We start from the raw sequence: 22,104 nt of genomic DNA, 5'->3' as shown, positions 1-22,104 counted from the left end.
GGGGCACTGTAGACCTTATATGTGAGTGGGTATAGCCAGCAATGGCTGATGCTGTGCATATCCACCCTGCTCCATTGTCCCTTCAGACTTCACTTACCATCCGTAAGTTTGAAGATAAAATAATTATGAATTTCAAGATTGCCGCAGCTGTGCATTAAACCATACATAGGGTTTGCATTTATGCACTAATGCATTAAACCGCCAGGGGCCCAGGCATGAGCAAAGTGTGCTGCAGAAACTGCTGAGCTTGGGCTTTGTGAACACTGTGTGTGGATGGGGCAGTGAGGAGGCTCAGAGACTCCCTTATGGTGCATCCATTTCCTACAGATGCCGAGCCCAGAGTCTGTTCTCAGCAAGGGACGGATGAGGGTCTTGTTTCACAGGTTATTGTCAGTATTGCCTGCCTGTGTTGAGAGGTTCTGAGCTGCCCAGGCTCAGTGGGAAGGGAGATGGACCCCCCACTTTTCACCCCAGACCTCACACCTCCTTCCCAGGGTAGCTGAGTCTGTGCAGAGAAAGCTGTGGTGCCTGACCAGTCTCTGAATCTGGCTCCCTGGCCCCTTCCCTCTGTCTGTCCTCCCTTGTGCAGCACTAAGGCCCTTGAAGACATGGCCATTGAAAGTTGTGCGAGAACAACAAAGAGGGAGGGGCTTGTGTTCTCAGCATCTTTGTGCCAGGTTATGCCTGTGCTTATTCAACTTCGAACATCCAACCAAAGGCTGGAGTTATCATTCCCATTCTCTGGATGATAAAACAGGCACACAGAGGTTGAGGATCTTGCCCTGTGTCACCAACTGGTGAGAGCAGAGCTGAGAATCGAACCCACTGCAGTCTGATATGGATTCCATATGCTGTGCACCATGAGATGCCAACCCTGATGGGAAAGCAAGGAGAGAGAGAGAGAGAGAGAGGGAATCTGCCCCAGACGGAGCCAGGCACACCGATGGGCACACGCACATGTCCGCCCCTGGTGTTCACCTCTGAGGCTGCAGATGTGGGAGGGAAACTGGAGAGGAGCCAGCAGAAGCTAGAGGAGGAGGGTGGCAGGAGAGGGCAGGGGTCTATTAGGGGAAAACACCACACTTCCCAAGAGACCAAAGAATTCCCTTCCCGGATGAGTCTGTGTCAAATCCTAGATTTCTCTCCCTGGCCCAGAAATTGATTCTTCAGTGCTCTAACTAGATTCGCTCCTGACTTACACCTTTCCAGGGGTTCAGTTTTCCTGTGGAGACCTGGACCAAGCGTAGGAGTTCTCTGGCCCTCCTGGACCCTTCTGCTTTCAGTGATAAGGGGGGGAATGAGGTGCATGATATGGACTTCAGATTCGCATGAACACAAAATTTATTAGAACAGGAGGCCAAAAAACCATGGAGGAGATTGCTGTTGACATCCCCAGAGCACTTAAGGAACCTTCCCCTGTTTGGATACTTCATCTCTTGTCCTGAAAGTAGAGAATTTCTTTAACCAGTTATATGTGCTCTCATTATATTCTTGGGGAGTGTAAGGGCTCAGTAGGCTACCTCTGAACCTCCCTCAGAGCTGGGGTCTGGAGTGTGTGGTGGCTACATTTGTTCTCTGGTAGTGGAGATGCAATTTATTGGTAAAGCCTCTGTGTGTGTCCTCTGGTGTGTGATGAGACATGATCTCCATGTAAAGCCTCGCCCACACTCCCTGCAAACGTAGGGCTTCTCCCCTGTGTGCATCCTCTGGTGTCTGATGAGACATGATCTCCATGTAAAGCCTCGCCCACACTCCCTGCAAACGTAGGGCTTCTCCCCTGTGTGCATCCTCTGGTGTCTGATGAGACATGATCTCCATGTAAAGCCCCGCCCACACTCCCTGCAAACGTAGGGCTTCTCCCCCGTGTGTGCCCTCTGGTGTGTAATAAGGACTGACTTATGACCGAACTCTCTCCTCAAGTCCTTGCAAACAGAGGGCTTCTCCTCTTTGTGTGTTCTCTGGTGTCTGCTGAGATGTGACCTATCATTGAAGCCTTGCCCACAGCCTCTATATTTGACTCTTATAATTCTTGACATTCCTACCCCCATGAATAATTTTCCTGTCTCCTCTGGATTCAATTTCTGGCCTGTGCTGGGCTCTTCCTCCACCATTCCCTCACACACTGCAGAACTCCCCGTTTGTCCTTTGGATGGGGTGGAAAAGGCCCTTGAAATTCTTCTCTGCCTTACACTTTTAAGCAAAGGTTTGAAACTTTCTTTGACCTCTTGGCCTTTAGCTTTGTCACTCCAGCTCTGCGGATCAGAATATTGCTGCCGCTGCTGATTCTGATCGCCTGGGCAGGGATCCTCTGGTTGGAAATATTCTCTTGCAGATATTTGTGGGAAGATCTGAGAAGGATGATTGCGTTCCAAATGTTGGCTGAGGAATTTCTGACTGGAGAAGGCCAGAGAGCAGGAAGGACATGGATGTATCTCTGGCTTTGATTCTGCTGAAAGAGGAAATTTTTGGTCAGGAAGATGTTCACACCACTGCCTGTGTTGTATGCATTGTCTCCTGGTGAGGCCGCCCCAGTACTCATTTTTATTGTTTTGACAGTGCAAACTCTGTCTCCCGCCGAGTGTTCCTTCACTTTTCCATTCCATTTTTACTCACTACATCTCCCTCATAAATCCAGAAAGCCCGTATCAAGGGCCTTTTCTATGTATCGCCCAGACTAGGTAACTTCAAGTGGCATCTGAGGCAGCTCCCCTCCTTTTACAGATGGAAGGACAGTGACCTTTCCCCACATACAAGTGCCTTCTAAGTCGTATGACTCTGTGACAGTGTCTTTAGTGATCTGCTTCCTTTGAGAGGCTACAACTCTCTTGATGACTTGGATAGAATGTGTGAGTAAACATGAACTTGAGTCTCCCCGTTTAAAAAGACATATTTAACTGAGGACCAATATGTGTCTGGATCTCTATTAGAAAGTGGGACCTAGATTGGACGACACAGGGGCGCACGTCTCCTGGACTAAAGAGCTCTGGTTCCTGCTGCCCTAACTAGGTTATAAATTGCTTCTCTTTTAGTTTTCCACAAATCGTAACATAAACATATGCCCTTCATACTGTATTTATATCATTCAGTCTTAGGCCATTTCCAATACAATAGGAAGTCCTGTTGCAAAATATTTTCCCAACCAATTATGGGGATACATATCACACCCCCAGTTGCCATCCATCTTCTGCCAATATGCTGTCTTCTTTCACTTAGAGATGATGTAATCTTGGAGGGGATTCCCCACTGTAGTCTTTCTCCAAAATTAACCAAAGCATCATCTTAAAACAGAAAACATGTCACTCTCCAGTTGAAAACTGCCCAGTTGTTCCATCTCAGTCAGGAAAACCCCCAGGGTGTCAGCGTGGACCACAGGCTCTAGGGCATCTACGTATCTGTCTGACTTCCATTCTTACACTCTGCTTCCTGCATCCGAGTGGGTTCTCAGCCACACACCACTCACACCTCTCTTGTGCCTCGGGGCAACTGTCCTCGCGGGTCCCCTCTGCCTGGAATCCTTTGCTCACAGGTGTTTGCTCATCTCAAATGTTATCTCCTGAGAGAGCCCTTCCTTGTCCAAGCTCTGTTACACCCCACCTTTCCCTCACATTGTTCCCCAGACACTTTCTGAGGACTAGTTTTACTTTCAAAGCACTAATTGCTGTGTGATGTTATGCACACGCATTCATACGTATGTGTGTGTTTCCCTCATTCATTCAGTCATCAGCTGCTGAAGAGCAGTGATTCTGAAAATCTTGTTCAGTCTGTACCTCTAGTTCCTGGACGCCTGTCTGGCACAGAGTAGGAACTCACATGACAGCTAACTGAATTATGAGTGAATACACACCAACATACACATATCACTTAGAAATATTGAGCAAATTAAGAAGAAAGAGCTAAAAGGGCAGAAGAAACTGCCTTGGTGAGAGGGCTGGTAGGTGATTGAAAACTTGTTTTTTGCCTCTAATTTTTTTATCAGTATATTCTGTGATATATTTTGTGCATGAAGTATTTAAGAAATCGGAACAAAAATTAGAAATTTAAAAATTGTTCCCAAGAGTCCAATGCATTTGAAATGAATCCTTATTTCTGAAACTTCTGAATTGCAATTGTACTGACTTTAGACAGGATTTTACTCTACTTAAGAGCTGGACTGTGTGAGGGGCGCCTGGGTGGCTCAGTCGTTAAGCGTCTGCCTTTGGCTCAAGTCATGATCCCAGGGTCCTGGGATGGAGCCCTGCATCCGGCTCCCTGCTCAGCAGGAAGCCTGCTTCTCCCTCTCCCACTCCCCCTGCTTGTGTTCCCTCTCTCGCTGTGTCTCTCTGTGTCAAATAAAAAATCTTAACAACAACAACAAAAAAGAGCTGGACTCTGGAAACTGCCAAGGAGAATTCTTCCTTTCCTTTCTGTTTTGAAGAGCAGTGGTGCCCACCTTTCCCTGCCGTGAGCTCGCTCTTCCACTTGCTTCCCCACTTGATGCCCAGCTCCTGGCCGTACTCGTCCCCATACCAGACCAGCAATTCGCAGCCTGGCCTGATGACCCGGCAGGTTCGGTAGAAGATCTGCCTATGATATTGAAAGGCCACCAGGTTCTGCTCCTCGTCATCCCTGGCACAGTTCACGTACCTGGGAAAGAGAACCACAGGAGATAAATTCCCACTACCTGTCAGATCCACCCCTGATGCTGAAGGCCTCCATGCTGTGATGCTGCCCACTCACCCACTCCTCCTCAGGAACACTCAGTTCATACTCAAGCCTCCATCACGATATCATATGAATTCCCATCTCCAAGTTCTGCTTACTGCCCTAAGCCTGCCTAGAAGGCTTTCCCCCTTGTCTGCTTAACCATTTCCCAAATCCTAATTCCAGACTCACCGCCACCTTGATTGTTCACAAAACCCAGTGACATCTAGTTTCTCTAAACTTCAAATTAAGTTTATACCATAGAACTTGGTGCTTGATACCATAGAACTTGGTGTTTGATCATGGGCTCTGCTTCTAGATCACTACACATCATTCCATACTCAGCCCAAATCTATCTTCCTTTGAGAGGCCTTTCTCCAATCTCCCCACACTGTATCTGAAGCATGCCTCCCCCAAGTTCCCACAGAACCTTGGAGCTCTGTCTTTGCACAATAACACAGAAAAACAATATTTTACTCACATAATTCATCCCCTGGGAACATGTGAGCCCCTCAAGGAAAGGGGCTGGATCATGAAGCACAGAGGCCTGTGGCCATACTGCAGCCCATTTCTACACAGGCTTCCGAACCAGTTCTACTAGAACTGAGGCTAGGAAGAGCTGCTGCCCTCATGGATTAAAGGTCCCTTGTTTTAGGTTACCCCTACACTGTATACCTCTTGAAAAATAGGGAAATTATAGTTAAATATTCCTATAATCAATTGTCTACTGTCTACCTGCAATATGTCTTCGATAGGACATGGGTTGTATAATATGTTTAAGTAATGAACTCCACTATGGAACATAGTAAGTGCTTATGAATATTGATTAGATAAATTAAAGTGTGAATCCAGTGTTCCTCATGAGTCTAGGCTCCTCAGGGTTTTTTTCAGTGTCCAAATTTTATCTAGCATATTTTGAGGACATATACTATGTTCTCAGCTCCTTTTTTCCAAAACCATCTCTTGAAATGAAAGAGCATTGTAAGGAGAAAAAAGAGGAACAGAGGATTGAGGGAGACCATTGAGGGAGGCATGACAAGAGGGAAAGGAACATGGGTTTGTGAGAGATGAATGTCCTCTTTGGAACCCAGAACCCTGTTGGCCTTACCTCATCCAGTTGGCCCAAGAGTTATCCTTTCCATCCACATACTCATAGCAATTTCTCCCTTTGGTGATCTGAGTTTGAGAAAGAGAAATTAAAGACATTTTGTTTTGTTTTGTTTTGGTGGGGAGGTAATAGAGGGATTATTTTACTCTCTTGCAGTCAATGCTCTTTCAGCATGCATGGAATCAATCCCCAATATGACCACATGATGTGCTCCTTAGTCATCATCTATACATCTGGGTCACTTCATCAATGCAGAGCAGGGGTCCCGCAAGGGGGGAGCCTCCTGTTTGTTTCTGTATCACTGTGCTCCCTCTTACCCTCTGATCTTTAAGTAGGAGCCACAGGTTCATGCAAAGTCCACTCAGTACACACAGCTAACCATGTTATCCCCATCCACGTAGAAGGTGATGTCCTACCAATCCACAGGAGGGATGTGGGAAGCCAGAAGATGGGGGAAGAAGTAGATGATTCTCACCAACCAGGAGTATCCGCTGTTGGCTGCCTCTTCATCTTCTGTGATTTGGCCCTCATACGGGCCAAAGTGTAGACCCAATGGCAGATCAGATGCTTCGTTCCATACTCCAAGCCCAGCCTGAGGGATGCTTGATGGTCTGATTCTCAGACCAGGGGGCAGAGTGAGGGCTGAGCGGTTGGGTTGCCCCTTGTCCACTGCACTGTCCTTTACAAATGTAGGGGGCCCATGAACAGCACAGCTGTCAATGAAGAAGTTCTGACACTTCTCACAATCTGGAGGTGAGAGCAACAGGGATTAGGAAAGGGTTAGTGCATGTTCCTGGACTTAAGTAGTTTTAGAAAGAGCCCAACACTCACATCATTTAGCCTCTACCCTGTACTCCCAGTCACTAGAGGAAGGGGATGATTTGGGGACCCAAAGACAAGACAAAGTTACTGTACCAGGAGAGAACAACTTCCTTTGAGAGTGGGCCAAGATGGTCACTTACAGAGGTAGTCATCATCCTGGGGCTCGTTGACCTCTTGGTATGCAAGGCTCTTTCTTTCTCGTAGACTATACATCTTTACTTCAACGTCCTTTCTCCTGAGTTCTGAGTTGGAAAAGAGTACGTGAGTGAGGTTGGTGGGGTCTGGAGTGTTAGTCCCTGTTTTGTCAGAAAATGTGAAATCTCCTCCGATAAATTATTACCTGTCCTTCTATATACTCTGTTCTCTGCTGTCCCCAAACTATTCAGAGAGTAAGACTCCATACTGACTATAGATGGCTAATTCAATTTTAGTTTCTTCCCATTATCAGGTTAATCTTTGCAATCTTTCCTCTTAGAAAATGATTCATTCATGTATTTCTTCATTCAGAAAATATTTGTTGAAGGCACATGATATGTCAGGCATTGAACAATCAAGGGCCTGGGCATTCAACACCAAGAAAGTATGGTCTTTATTATCACCGAGGGATTTATAGGACAACTTGCATGGGTCAGTTATTTTATGTTTAATTTAATGCTTTCAAACAATATATGACCCATGCATCCTTATCTTCATTTTTCAGATTAGCATTCAGGAGCTCAGAGAATTTCTAAGATTTGTCCAAGGCCTCAATGCTAACTACAGGTCTCAGGTTAGTCTAGCTTAAACCCAGGCCTAGCCAAAGTCCGTCCCACATACCTACATTGTATTCATCAACCTTTCTGGAGGAATTAGAGGGACTAAAAGTCCCCATATTATTTTTTCTTACCCAATTTTTGTAGGGAGTGATGTCCAGAGGTACTTTCTTCTCCAGGAGGGGACACTGGTTTCTGGCCCTGCTCTGAGCCACTTGTGTTCAGCAACTTTGCTGTTTCTGATAATTCCTTCAAACTAGATTCATTACTTAATGGCGCCCTGGGTATTCCCTTCAATGTGAGAGTCATATATTAAAAGACAACATGCATTTCTTCAGTCCTTTAAGGCTTATGATGTGTTTTCACATGCATAACTTTAGTTAATACTTCAACAACCCTTGGGAATACCTGGGGAGTCTGAATACTAGAGGGAAAAGAAAGGGCATATGTGGGTATTGAATTCAAGACTAGAACCCATGGCTTTAAATTTCTCAAATTTCTCCATAAAAGCGAGAGAGAGGGAGGGAGATTACTTGGGAATCAGTAAGGTCTGTGAAAGAAGGTGATGAGGGCTCATAGAGGAAAAGAGGGGATCTTCTATAAACTAGTGGACATTTGATGGAGGAGGAAATGCAGGCAAATGGAGGGGACAGCACACATCTGGAAAATGAGGTGACAGAGTGGAGAGAGGGGGAAGAAAGCAAAGAAAGGGTTGGCAGAAATATATCTAAACACTGAAAAAAAAAAAAAAAAGGATGCTAAATTTGCCATTGCCATATCCAAGAAAGAATATTTGGAATTAGATTGGCTGGTTCCTGTCAATTTGTTTGAATTAGGTTGTACCCCAACTAGCCCTCTTCAGTCTCCTGATCCATAAATTGGTCTATGTACTAATTCTTAATGTTATAGAGAACAGAAAATATCATAATGATCATCAAGTTGTTTGGTGAGCTATTTGATATAGTATGAATATGAGATTACAGTCCCATTATCAATTTACCCTCTCAATTGTCCCCATGTTCAAAATCTAAATCACAGATATTATTTTTAGCATTCCTTGACCTTCTTACTTCTAATTTAATTGTAAATGTGGAATTATTCATGCAGAAAACATTGAGGGGCCCTCTGGTGCCTTAAGCTGGGCCTGGGACTTCTGAGAAGAAAGAGCCTGCAGTGCAGAGACAGTCTACACAAATGATTCTGAACAAAATGAGAGTTGCCTAATGAGAGCTCAGAGGAAGGAGTTGTTGCTTCCTCCTACAAGTATGAACATTTTAAATCAGTTCCAGATACCTATCTGGAGTTTCTAATGAATATTATGTAACCTATATGAAATCTTAAAGTCATTTTATTAGTTGTTTGTCAATCATCAAACCTGAAACTACTCAGGGCTGGGACATGCTTCCTCTTATTAGAATGGGAGACTCTCAGGGTGGGGAGCCTATCTCCTTCATCTGGGATCATCCAGTGTATAAATTGCTAGTATATTTGTAAGCTTCTCTTATTTAGAGGGTCTTAGCTCATCTCTCACTTGAGCATAATAGAAAAGAACCGAGGTTGGAATCATCAAATGAATGATGTAAATTTTAAAAAACTCTGAAAGTTTTAATGAGCTTGTAAGTGGTTTGGAGAAGGAGCTTGGGATTAGATTGCACTACCAATGGTACTGTGATCTCAGGTATATAATCAAACATGACTTTGTCTCAATTTCCTCAGCTACAAATAGTGATATTTATAGTACCCACCTCATAGGGTTGTTGTAAGGTTTAAGTAAGTTTATTCATGTAAATGCTTAAAATAAAGTCTGAAGTACAGTGAAAATAAAACAAGTGGTAGCTAATATTGTTGCTGTTCTTAATAGCTATTAAAGTGATGATGATATTGGATGTTGTGCTAAAGAGATCAGAAAAGGAAGGCATCAGCTCCTACTCTTACCTGTGTTTAAATCCATGAGAAAGATTTTCTTGTCAACAGGTTTTGGGAAATACTCACCTTCTGGTGTTTATTCTGCTCCATTCTGAATGCCACCCAAGAAGGTCTGACTATAAAGTGATAAGAAATCAGTGTTTTGGTTGGTAAATATTTCCAAACTCCAGAGGCTCTCACTAGAGACACAGAGTTCTTAACCAGGGAGTGACAAGTACATGGATAATCAAAGGGTGATTGGAAAATGGTTTCTGAAGTTATCATCAAAGCCTATGCTGCTACTGGTGGCATGAACTAATCGACCTAAATGTTTAAAAAAAAAAAAAAGACAAAACCTCATTTATGCTTCATCCTATGCTCATAAGTTATCATTACACATATTAAAACATATGCCATGAACTTCTATGGCAAAAATACTCAACAAACTGAGAATAGAAAGAAATTACCTCACCATAATAAAGAAGTCTATTTCCCACATCACACTCTGCAGTTAAAAACTGAAAGCTTGGGGCGCCTGGGTGGCTCAGTTGGTTAAGCGACTGCCTTCGGCTCGGGTCATGATCCCAGGGTCCTGGGATCGAGCCCCACATCGGGCTCCCTGCTCGGCGGAGGCCTGCTTCTCCCTCTCCCACTCCCCCTGCTTGTGTTCCTGCTCTCGCTGTCTCTGTCTCTGTCAAATAAATAAAAAAATCTTAAAAAAAAAAAGAAAAAAAAAAAACCTGAAAGCTTTTCCTCTAAGATCAAGAACAAGGCAAGGATGCCCACTCTCACTACTTCTATTCAACATAGTACTGGAAGTCCCAGCTAGGGCATTAGAAAAAAAAATAATGGGTATCTAATTTGGAAAGAAAGAAGTAAAATTATGTTTGTTCACAGATGACATGATCTCATATGTGGAAAATCCTAAAGATTCCACAAAAAAGCCTGTGAGAACTAACAAATGAATTCAGCAAAGTTGAAGGGTACAAAATTAACACTAAAAAATCAGTTGCATTTAGGGTGCCTGGGTGGCTCAGTCAGTTGAGTGTCTGACTCTTGGTTTCGGCTCCTGTTGTGATCTTGGAGTCATGAGATCAAGCCCTGCGTTGGGCTCTGTGCTCAGCATGGAGTCTGCTTAAGATTCTTTGCCTTTCTATCTCCATCTGCCACTCCCCACCAACTTGTGCATGTGTGCTCTCTCTCTCAAATAAATAAATAAATAAAATCTTTAAAAAAATCAGTAAGGGGTGGGGGGATGTGGTGACCAGGTGATGGGTATTAAGGAGGGCATGTATTGCGTGGAGCACTGGGTGTTATACACAACTAATGAATCATTGAACACTACATCAAAAACTCATGATATTGGCTAATTGAACTTAATAAAAAAGTTAGCTGCATTTGTATTGTACTAACAATAATCCAAATTGGCAATTAAGAAATTATTTTGGAATATCCAAAAAGGAAATTAAGGAAACAGTCCTATTTATAATAGCACCAAAAGGAACGAAATAATTAGGAGCAAACTTTACCAAGGAGGTGTAACATTCATAGACTGAAAACTACAAAACATTGCTGAAAGAATTTAAAGAAGACAGAAGTAGGGGCGCCTGGGTGGCTCAGTCAGTTAAGCATCTGCCTTCGGCCCAGGTCATGGTCCCAGGGTCCTGGGTTCGAGCCCCTCATCAGGCTCCCTGCTCGGCGGGGAGACTGCATCTCCCTCTCTCTCTGCCTGCCACTCTGCCTACTTGTGTTCTCTCTCTCTGTCAAATAAATAAATAAAATCTTAAAAAAAAAAAAAGACACAAGTAAATGGAAACATACCGCATGTTCATGGATTAGGAGTCTTAATATGGTTAAAATGTCTACACTACAAAGCAATATACAGATTCAATGCAATTCCTATCAAAACCCAAGTGGTATTTTTTTTTTTTTGCAGAAATAGAAAAAGTCATCCTAAAGTTAATAAGAAATTTCAGAGGACCCCAAAGAACCAAAACAATCTTGAGAAAGAAGAACAAAGCTGGAGGCCTCACACTTTCTGATTTCAAAACATATTACAAGGCTACAGTAATCAAAACAACATATTATTGGCATAAAGACAGACATATAATATGTGGAACAGACTAGAAAGCCCATATGGTTTAATAATCTTCATAAAGGATGCCAAGACTACAGAATGGGGAAAGGCCAATCCTTTCAACAAATGGTGCTGGGAAACTAGAATAGCCACATGCAAAAGAATGAAGATGCCTTAAAAAAGAAAAGCAAAGCTGGAGGCATCACAATTCTGGACTTCAAGTTCTATTACAAAGCTCTAGTGATTAAAACAGTATGGTACTGGCATAAACACAGACACATAGATCAATGGAACAGACAGAAAACCCAGAAATGAATCCACAACTATATGATCAATTAATCTTCAACAAAGCCAGAAAGAATATCCAATGGGAAAATGATAATCTCTTCAAATGGTGTTGGGAAAACTGGACAGCAACACGCAAAAGAATGAAACTGGACCACTTCCTTACACCAAACACAAAAATAAATTCAAAGTGGATTAAAGACCTAAATGTGAGACCTAACACCATAAAAATCCTGGAGGAGAGCACAGGCAGTAACCTCTTTGACATTGGCCACAGCAACTTCTTCCTAGATATGTCTCCTGAGGCAAGGGAAACAAAAGCAAAAATAAACTGTTGGCACTTCATTGAAATGAAAACCTTCTGCACAGTGAAGGAAGCAATCAACAAAATTAAAAGGCAGCCTACAGAAAAGATATTTGCAAATGACATATCTGATAAAGGGCCAGTATCCAAAATATATAAAGAATTCATAAAATTCAACACCTCCAAAATGAATAATCCAATTAAAAAATGGGCAGAAGACATGAATAGACATTTTTCCAAAGAAGACATACAGATGGCCAACAGACACATGTAAAGATGCTCAACATCACTGATCATCAGGGAAATACAAATAAAAACTACAATGAGATATCACCTCACACCTGTCACAGTGACTAAAATCAACAACGCAAGATGAGGAAGTGGAGAAAGGGGAACCCTCTTGCACCGTTGGTGGAAATGCAAACTGGTGCAGCCATTCCAGAAAACAGTATGGAGTTTCCTTGAAAAGTTAAAAATAGAACTACCCTATGATCCAGCAATTGCACTACTAGATATTACCCAAAGAATACAAAAATACTAATTCAAAGGGATACATGCACCGCAATGTTTATACAGGCAATATCTATAATAGCCAAACTATGGAAAGAGTCCAAGTGTCCATCAACTGATGAATGGATAAAGAAGATGTTATATATATATATAAATATATCTATACCTATATCTCTATATAATATATACATGACTATTAGCCATAAAAAAAGAATGAAATCATACCATTTGTCACAACATGGATGGAGCTAGAGAGTATTATGCTACGTGACATAAGTCAGTCAGAGAAGGATAGATACCACATGATTTCACTGATGCGTGGAATTTAAGAAACAAAACAAATGGGGCACCTGGGTGGCTCAGTCGTTAAGCGTCTGCCTTCGGCTCAGGTCACGGTCCCAGGGTCCTGGGATCGAGCCCCACATCGGGCTCCCTGCTCCGCGGGAAGCCTGCTTCTCCCTCTCCCACTCCCCCTGCTTGTATTCCCTCTCTCGCTGTGCCTCTCTCTGTCAAATAAATAAATAAAATCTTAAAAAAAAAAAAAAGAAAACAGTATGGAGGTTCCTCAAAAAGTTAAAAATAAAGCTACCCTATGACCCAGCAATACTAAATACTACTGGGTATTTACCTCAAAGATACAGATGTAGTGAAAAGAAGGGGCACATGCACCCCAATGTTCATAGCAGTAATGTCCACAATAGCCAAACTGTGGAAGGAGCCGAGATGTCCTTCAATAGATGAATGGATGGATAAAGAAGATGTGGTTCATATGTACAATGGAATATTACTCAGCCATCAGAAAAGATGACTATCTACCATTTGCATCAACATGGATGGAACTGGAGGGGATTATGCTATGTGAAATAAGTCAATCAGAGAAAGACAATTACCATATGGTTTCAATCATATGCGGAACATAAGGCATAACGAAGAGGATCAGAGGGAAGGGAGGGAAAACTGGATGGGAAGAAATCAGAGAGGGAGACAAACCATGAGAGACTCTGGACTCCGGGAAACAAATTGAGGGTTACAGAGGGAGGGGGGTGGGGGAATGAGGTAACCGGGTGATGGGTATTAAGGAGAACACGTGTTGTGATGAGCACTGCGTGTTATACAAAACTAATGAATCGTTGATCACTTCATCAAAAACTAATGATGTTCTACATGCTGGCTAACTGAACATAATAAAAAAATGCAAAACTACAAAAAACAAGAATACCTATTGCTGGAAGGTGAGAAATGACAGCAACTGTCCTTCAGACTGGGGGAATACATGTATGGCCACTTTGGAAGACAATTTGGCAGTTTTTTTTCCAAAGCTAAATAAGTCTCACCTTTAGGATCCACCAATCGTGCTTCTGGTATTTAGACAACTGCTTTGAAAAGCTATTTCCGAACAAAAACTCGCATGTAGTTATGCACAGCAGCTCTATGTCTCGTGGTGAAACTCTTACAGAAATCCATAAGCAAACAGAAGTGCATCCATGTGAAGAAGGCAGAATATGCCACCCCAAATATGCCTCTTTGGCACAAGGATTATTTGGGGCTGATTAATTTTAGAACCAGAAGACACAGGAGAATCTCTGAAAACTGAGCAGAGGTTGCCATTTGGTGAGTGAAATGTACACAGATAAAGGAAATCTGTTTGTAAGGGAGTCATCCTATCTCTACCAGGAACAGAAGAATGACTAAATCTCAACCCATTCTTACCAAGGAAGAAGGCACAGACTTAAATCTGCATAACAACCACACCCTCCTTTACGGTGCTTGGCCTGGTAATGTCACTTAGGTTAAGAGACCCAGGACAGTGAACCAAGACTTAATACCTAAACTAAATGCAGTTTCACACAGATACCCCATGTAACCTTTAACCAGTCAACCTGGAAAATGTACTGGATGTCCCCTTTGTTCCCCTTAGGATGGTGACCTTGCCTAAAACAACGCATCCTTTGCTAATAATTTCCCTTTTTCAATTCCCTCTCTGCTTTTGAAAATCTTTCCTTCCCTGCAGCTCAAATGAGGTCCTTTCTATTTGCTAGATGGGATGATGCTCATTTCATGAACTGTTCAGTGAAGTCAATGCGATCTTTTAAATTACTTGCTTGCATTTTTATTAACAGATTACATAAGTTTTTACAAATGGGTTGAATAGACCTCTCCTACCAAAGTCCAAATAATAGATGTAGACACTCAGCCACCCATCAGGGAGGTGGAACTAACTCCCCTATCCTAAAGTGTGTGGGCTCCACACAGTGTCTTCCTGCTCACGAAAACACACTGTCCGCGCATGGGAAAGAGAAACTTCATGGTGGGGAAGCCTGACCAACACTGCCTCAGCCAGGTGACCAACGTCAACACGGACGGTGACAAGTGTTCCCTTGTTGTACAGTGACGACAGAGCACTTTACCTCTTTGATCCGCTTCCTTGAAACCAACAACCCAAGTCTAACCATGAGAAAAATAAGTAAATCTCAATGCAGGTCTTTGTACAATATGCCTGAACAGTCCTCCTCAACGTGGTCAAGGTCATTGAAACGAGACAAGTCTGAGACACAGCCAAGGAGATCCTAAAGAGACATGATAACCATCACTGTCCGTTTTGACGTGATAACCACATGTCATGTAGTGCCCTGCATGGGATCCTGGAGCCAGGAAAGGTAGAACAGAAGGAACTTGAATAAAGTATGGACTTTATTGGTATGTCCTCAATGAGGGTATGGACATCTTGCTGTGTCTCTGTCAAATAAATAAAATCTGTCAAAAAAAAAAAAAAGAAAGAAAGAAACAAAACAAATGAGCAAAGGGGAAAAAAAGAGAGAAGCAAACCAAGAAACAAATTCTTAACTATAGAGGAGAACACACTGATGGTTACCAGAGGGGAGGTGGGTGGGGGGATGAGCTAAATAGGTGATGGTGATTAAGGAGTGCACTTGTTGTGATGAGTGCACGTTGTTGAATGGAAGTGTTAAATTACTCTATTGTACACCTGGAACTAATATAATAACACTGTATGTTAACTAACCGTAATTAAAATGAAAACTTAAAAAGAATGAAGATGGACCTTTATATTACATCTTATACAAAAATCAATTCAGAATGGACCATAGACCTAAATGTATGAGCTGAAACTATAAAACTTAGAAGAAAACAAGGGGAAAAGCCTCATGACATTTGAATGGGTGACAATTTCTTGTTTATGACCAAAAGCACAGGCAACAAAAGCAGAAAATAGACAAATGGAACCATACTAAATTAAAAACTTCTGTGCAGCAAAGGACACAATCAACAGAGTAAAAAGGCAAACCTAGGCAAGGGAAAAAAATACTTGTAAAACATACATCTGTGATAAGAGGTTAATATCCAGAATATATAAAGAACTGCTATAACTCAATAGTAAAAAATCAAGTAACCCTATTAACAATTGGGTGCTATGGAATGAATCATGTCTCTCCAAAATATCCCTATGTGAAACCCTAACCTCCAATGTGATGGTATTTGGAGATGGGGCCTTTGGACGGTAATCAGAATTAGACGAGGTCATGAGAATGTGGTCCTCATGATGGGATTAATTACGCAAGAAGGTAACACTCATAGTCATTGCAGCATTATTCATAATAGCTAAGAGACAGAAGCAACCTAAATGTCTATTGACAAATAAATGGATAAAGAAAATATCATATATGGACACAATGGAATATTATTTAGCCTTAACAATGAAGGATATCTTGTGATATTTTACAACATGGATGGACTTTGAGGATATTACGCTAATTGAGATAAACATCACATGAGTGCATGATTCCACTTATATGAGGTATCTACTTCATGGATATGGAGAATAGACAGGTTGTTTCCAGGGCCTGTGGTGGGGAGGGGAGGAAATGGGGAATTGTTGCTCAATGGGTATAGAGTTTCAGTGATGCAAGATGAAAAAGATCTAAAAATCTGTTGTTCAAGAATGTGCATATAGTTAACAATACTGTGTTATATACTTAAATATCGTTAAGAGAGTAAATTTATGTTGTTATTATGTTTTATAACCAAAATGAAAACATTGAGTGGGGTAGGGGTTTTAGCTGAGTCCAGATAAAGCTGTGTAGATATATGGTAAACCATGGGATATATGTTCCCTATGAAGACTTTCTTTTCGTGTCAAAACCTTTGTGAACAACCAGGCATTGTGTTTTCAGATCCCTTACACTAGTTTTAAGAGCCTAAGGAATCTGGGGTACCTGGGTGGCTCAGTCAGTTAAGCAGCCAACTCTTGGTTTCAGCTCAGATCATGATTTCGAGCCTCGTGTGGAGCCCTGTGTTGGGCTCCGTGATCAGCGGGGAGTCTGCTTCTCTCCCTCTGCCCATTCCCCCACTCATGGTCGCTCTCTCTCAAATAAATAAATAAATATTTAAAAAATATTTAAAAAAAGAGCCTAAGGAATCAGAAATCCATAGATGGAATCATAGACCTAATCCAGGTTGCTTTCTCCAGTTTAGGGAGATCGACTCTTCCTCTAAACTCTCTTGTCTGAATAGCAGAAGAGGAAATGTTTCTCAGTTCTCTTTTGTAATGATTGCATCTGATGTCATTTGCCTGATGCTGCTCTGGTAAGTTATATGTGGGAAAGATCAGGGAGACAAAATAGTTATCTCAAATGCTCTTCCAGAATTAAGACAAAGAATCTGGTTCATTTTGGGGTAAAAAGATGTGTGTGGTTAAAGATAAACAATTATGTATCTTTACATATGTTCATCATATTCTCTTCTAAGACATTTAATCCAATAACTGAATAATAAGAATAACTGAGATTAGCACTTTGGTGGACTTACAGTCTAATTAAGGTTTCTTTAACCGTCCTTTCATTAGCTAATAATGTTTAGGGAAAAGAGTCTTTTTAAAAAAAATGATAAATTTTAAATATATAGAAAGGTGTGGAGAATCATACTGGAAGACCTATATATCCACCACCATTCAGCCTTATCTCAACATTCTGCCACAACTATATATCTTTATATCTTTTTATTTTTATCTTTACATCTTTTAATTTCTATTTTAAAATTCAGAAACAAAAATACAAACAAACAGAAGAGTAGGGTGCCTGGGTGGCTCAATCGGTTAAGCGTCTGCTTTCAGCTCAGGTCATGATCCTGGGGTCCTGGGATTGGCCTGTTTCGGGTCCCCTGCTCAGTGAGGAGTCTGCTTCTCCCTCTCCCTCTGCCCCTCCCCCCAACCCGGGCTCTCTCTCATGCTCTCTCTCTCAAATACATGAAATCTTAGAGAAAACTAGCCAAGACACAGCAAAGCCACCTGCCACCCCTTCCTTTTTCTCTTATAACTATTCTGAATTTGGCATTTCTTTTGTTTTTATACATTTACCACCTATTATACACTATTAATGCATTTATAAGTAATATAATTATTGTCCACATTTAAAATCTTTATATGAATAGCCTCTTACTCTATGATATGCTGTTTTGCATCTTGCATTTATGTTGTTGAGGAAATAGTTTCCTTTGTTAACTCCTGAGATGCAGCTGAGACCTAAACCTTGGGTTTCAGGAGGAAACCTCAAAATCTTCCTGGCCCCTCACCTTGCTGCCTTGGTGTCCATTCTTCATCAGAATCCTCAGTGTCATCTACTGGGGGTTTGATGGCCTGCCTGCGGTGACACATGAAAGCTGGTCGAGGGGCTCTGAGACCTGGAAAGAAGCAAAATTCTTGTCCTAAAAGGGAAGAGCTAGAAGGAGGAACAAAGCACAGTGGCAGTGGACACACCACCCAGTCAGTGTGACTCAACTGGATGAGCTGGTAGAGTCTAAAGCAAGGCGAGAGGTGAGCTCTGCATTGCCAGTCCGAGCACTACACTGATAGTAAAGAACACAGTTTTGCTCCAGATTTGTCTTCACACAGAAGGGAACTGCGAGCAGACAGAGGTGCCCAAGAGGCAAACTAATACAGGGACTGAAGGCCCGTTTCATGTTTTCCAGTCTTGTCAGCACCCGGCCCTTCTGGTTACCTATCGCAATCAGCGTTTCATAGTTCCTTTTCACATTCCTATATCGGATTTTCTCCCAGTCTCCCATCTCTGTCCATTCTTCCTTGGAGAAGTATATGGAAATGTCTTTGAAAGCATCTCTGGCCTAGAGAAAGTAAGAGAGTCCATCAGTGACTTACTAATACAAGTTGGGATTTCGAGCTGGGCCTTCTCCTCCACCTTAAATGTAGAGCATTCCCCCATTGCTCAGAGTGCTCTCTGTGAAGCAAGGGTCAAGAGCGTCTCTCCTTCCTGATGGTGTCCTGATTGACTGAACACACACTGAGCGTTTCACTAGCTCTCTCCTGACAGAGAGCCATTGCTGATGGTGCTGTCCTGTGCCCCTCCCCCCAAGCCCCATCCTGTCCTGTGCCCATAGGCAGCGAATGTAGGCCAGGGGTCCGTGGTCCTCCAGGGACCAGCGCCTTGTCACCAGGCCCCCTCCTCATCCTTCCCGCAGACATGCTTGGAGCCCAGCTTCTCCCACACCTCTCACCGTGGGCTTCCATCCTGCTCTCCCTGAGTCTCTCTCAGGGGTCTCCTCTGGGGACCTGTTGAGGCTCATGGTGCTGGGACCTCCCGGCAGGCCTTGCTCTGACTCTGAGGCTGGCAATGGCCCCATGAGTCTCTCTGCCCCAAGGCCTGTGGAAGAAGACGGTGCTGAGAGAGGGTGACAGCCCAGACCACTGCCCAGAGCCACGCCTGTCTTCTCCATTTGGGCGGGGTGTCCAGAGCGAGAAGATGTGGGGACCCCAGAGAGGATTAGAAGATGCAGGGAAGGTCTGGGGGTATTGGTGGGATGGAAGAATCCCTACTGGCAGTGACAGGCCATCCTAACAGCTAGATTTTGTTTCTTTTATTCCGCTGCAGTTTGGCCCATCTGAGGAAAAGGTCGCAAAGGCTCCTTGAAGGATGTGGCTGTGGGTGTTTGATGGCAGTCCTGAGGTGCAAGGCCAGAAGAGCACCAAGGAGACCTGGGGGTCCCTGAATGCCTGGACTGGGGACAGACTGTCACAGCTCTGTTCCAGGGACAGGAAGTGAGTATTTCTCAAAGAAGGGTTTCTTGGGGTGTCCCCCTGGGGATTCTGGAAAAATCTGGTATAAACAGGCTCGATCTCTAAGGGACAGAGAGATCCCAGGGTGAGGGGATCTGGTCTCACTCAGGGTGAGGGGGTTGGGGTCTCTCATGTCAAGGGTATTTGGGGCATCAGGCAGAGGACATTTGGGGTTCCTCAGGCCGATGGTATTGGCAGTCTCTCAGGACAAGATTTGGGGTCTTTCAGGCTGGAGAGATTTAGAATGCTTAGGTTGAGAGGATTTGGGACCTTCGAGACTGAGGGAATTTGAGGTCTCTCATTCTAAGATTTGGAGTCTCTCATTAATGGGCTTTAGGTTTTCTGACTTGGAGGTTACCTGGGGTCTGTGAAGCTGAAGGGATTTGAGAGTTCACAGGCTGAGGGTATTTAGGGTCTCTGAGGCTGGGGAAATTTGTTCTCTGCGGGTGCTACATGTTGGGTGTCTCAGGCTGAGGGTTTTGGGGTGCCTCAGGCTGAGGGCAATTTGTGTTACTCAGGATATTTTGGGGTCTAAGTATCAAGGGATTTAGTGTTTCTCTGGGTGAAGGGATTTGAGGTTTCTGCAGCTGAGGTGCTTTGGGGTCTCACGCCGAGACGTGAGGTGCCACCAAGGCAGCGGAATCGGGTTCCCTTAAGGAGGCGAGACTTGGCGTCCCTTGAGGCTGAGGGGATTTGGAGCCAGCCAGGGTGAGGGGATCTAGGGTCTCCCGGGTGGGATTTGAAGGTTTCAGAGTCAGGGTTTAGAAGGTTCTCACAGGGCACGGCAAAGGCCTCCGTGTTCCCGTCAGTCTCCCCGGCCTCCCTCACTGCCCACCCTGGTCTGGCGCCCTCGCGGAGGCCCCGCGCGCTTCCCGCCCGGTGCGAAGTGAGACGCCTCCGAAGGCGAGACACCGGCTTGTACTGCCCTGTCAGGCAGAAGCCACCAATCAGCGCTGCAATGAAACTGTTCCCTCCAATTGGCGGTCAGAAAGGGTCTAATGGGGCGGAGCGTAGGGCCAGCTGTGTGTGTCAGTCATTGGCAGAACTCCACCCCCGTGGGCGGTCCCGCCCCACCCCGCGGGGATTGGCTGCTCCGAGTCCAGTGCGTGTCTGTCAAGAAGCCCCAGCACGCAGGCGTAGTATGGCAGTGTTCATTGATTCTTTTCTGTACCCACACGTTGGTGAAGGCTGGGCACGGCAGGAGACCGAGCAGAGTATCCTGCATCCCAGGCTGAGCATAGCGCTTTGAGCTGACGGCAGATCTGGTCTTTAGGATGGACCTGGCCGTCCTGTGTCCTGACAGACTTTCAGGCTCTGGAAGGGTCTCCTAGGCCGCCTGTGCCCTTCCTTGTAAAATCCACCTTTAGCAATAGCTATATATGAGCATTTAGTACACAATGAATATCGCATTACATTCAGGGGACAACTATGTAATTCAGTAATTTGTGATGAGACAATGTATAGGCACCAAATAAAGTCTATACGGCTCAAAGGTTTAAACCCAACAAATGGAATAATAAGTATATTAGAAAACCACTCGGAGAATTCTTTTTCTTTTTTTTTAGAGAGAGAGAGCGAGAGAGAGCGAGAGAGCACAAGTGGGGTGGGGGGGCGGTGGTGAGGGAGAGAGAGAGAGAATCTTAAGCAGGCTCTATGCCCTGTGAGGAGCCTGGATCAGGGCTCAAGGTGGGGCTCCACGCAGGGCTCAATCTCACGACCCTCAGATCATGACCTGAGCTGAAATGGAAAGACAGATGCTTAACTAATTGAGCACTCAGGTGCTCCCACTCAGAGAATTCCTATACTAAAAGTAGAAGTGGCATTTGTGAGTAAAAAGCATGTTTAAATAATGTAGGTCTAAAAGTCATCGGAAGTAGCCCTGGCTTCGGCAGCACATATACTTAAGTGGAATGATACAGAGATTACCATGGCTCCTGCTCAAGGATGACATGCAAATTTGTGAAATGTTCCATATTAAAAAAAAAAAGTCATCAGAAGTAAGAAGACATAAATAAAATCGAAGAAAAAAAAACCTGAAAAAAAAATACAAGTACTCTGCATAAAAATGCATCAAATGTAAGGACAGTGGGTCCACAGAAGTGGGCCAGTTTAAGACCTACTGGCTTTCAGCAGATAAAATGGGAATAGTGTTTCTGGCCCTTGCTAAGTTTTGATCACAAAAACGTAACATGATTTCCTTGTACTTAAAGTAGGCCTCCTAACTCCAGAATTCTTACCATGGAAGGACCACCAGATTCCAGGCAAAGTTGCCCAGTTAAGTGGACTGCTCCCCCTGGCGTCATGAAGGGAGTGGCCGATCAGACCTTTAAGGGCCCACACACCTCTCCAGTTCCCACGAGAATAGTGCTGGGTGGGAGTTTGGGAGTAGAGGGAACAGTAAGAGAGTGGGGGAGCTTCTAGAAACTGTGAGACCATTTGTGTAGTGGCAGATGTTTGGGTCGGCGCAGAGTTGCTGGTCGATCTTGTGCAGGAGCATCTATGTGGTCCTTGTTGTTGGCTTCACTGCTCAAAGAACTTGAGATTTTAAAAAGACAACATCTCGCTCTTCAAGTGCTC

At 43.7% G+C, this 22,104-nt stretch overlaps 1 protein-coding gene and 1 non-coding gene across 2 annotated transcripts; one reads left to right on the top strand and one right to left on the bottom strand.

The window, feature by feature from the left end:
* Positions 1–2,076: 2,076 nt before the first annotated feature.
* Positions 2,077–19,107, bottom strand: PRDM7 (PR/SET domain 7). Its single transcript, XM_045892086.3, has 10 exons — positions 18,962–19,107; positions 18,455–18,571; positions 18,030–18,137; positions 9,355–9,404; positions 7,497–7,653; positions 6,751–6,852; positions 6,264–6,535; positions 5,789–5,856; positions 4,430–4,623; positions 2,077–2,514 (listed from the first exon to the last, which is right to left on the bottom strand). Exons 1-10 carry the CDS (start codon positions 19,092–19,094, stop codon positions 2,186–2,188), a joined length of 1,530 nt encoding a protein of 509 aa, XP_045748042.1. The 5' UTR covers positions 19,095–19,107; the 3' UTR covers positions 2,077–2,185.
* Positions 19,108–21,403: 2,296 nt separating this feature from the next.
* LOC123856299 (U6 spliceosomal RNA) lies at positions 21,404–21,506 on the top strand. Its single transcript, XR_006793701.1, has one exon. It is a non-coding gene; the product is annotated as a U6 spliceosomal RNA (small nuclear RNA).
* The last annotated feature ends 598 nt before the right edge of the window (positions 21,507–22,104 follow it).

The sequence above is a fragment of the Mirounga angustirostris genome, unplaced genomic scaffold (assembly GCF_029215605.1).
Source record: "Mirounga angustirostris isolate CCGP_5_RB_7025 unplaced genomic scaffold, mMirAng1.0.hap1 SCAF_16, whole genome shotgun sequence".
NCBI lineage: Eukaryota > Metazoa > Chordata > Mammalia > Carnivora > Phocidae > Mirounga > Mirounga angustirostris.
Note: the sequence above shows the minus strand (reverse complement) of the source record. Positions and strands in the feature narration are given on the sequence as shown.

What these genes read in the sequence shown, in the direction of transcription:
- PRDM7 (XM_045892086.3), bottom strand. Translation starts at nt 19,094, where the DNA reads ATGGGGCCATTGCCAGCCTCAGAGTCAGAGCAAGGCCTGCCGGGAGGT. An exon ending in AGCAGAATAAACACCAGAAG is followed by an intron (nt 7,654 to 9,354) that starts GTGAGTATTTCC and finishes CTCACATTGAAG; the next exon opens with GGAATACCCAGGGCGCCATT. An exon ending in CCAGGATGATGACTACCTCT is followed by an intron (nt 6,536 to 6,750) that starts GTAAGTGACCAT and finishes TCTCACCTCCAG; the next exon opens with ATTGTGAGAAGTGTCAGAAC.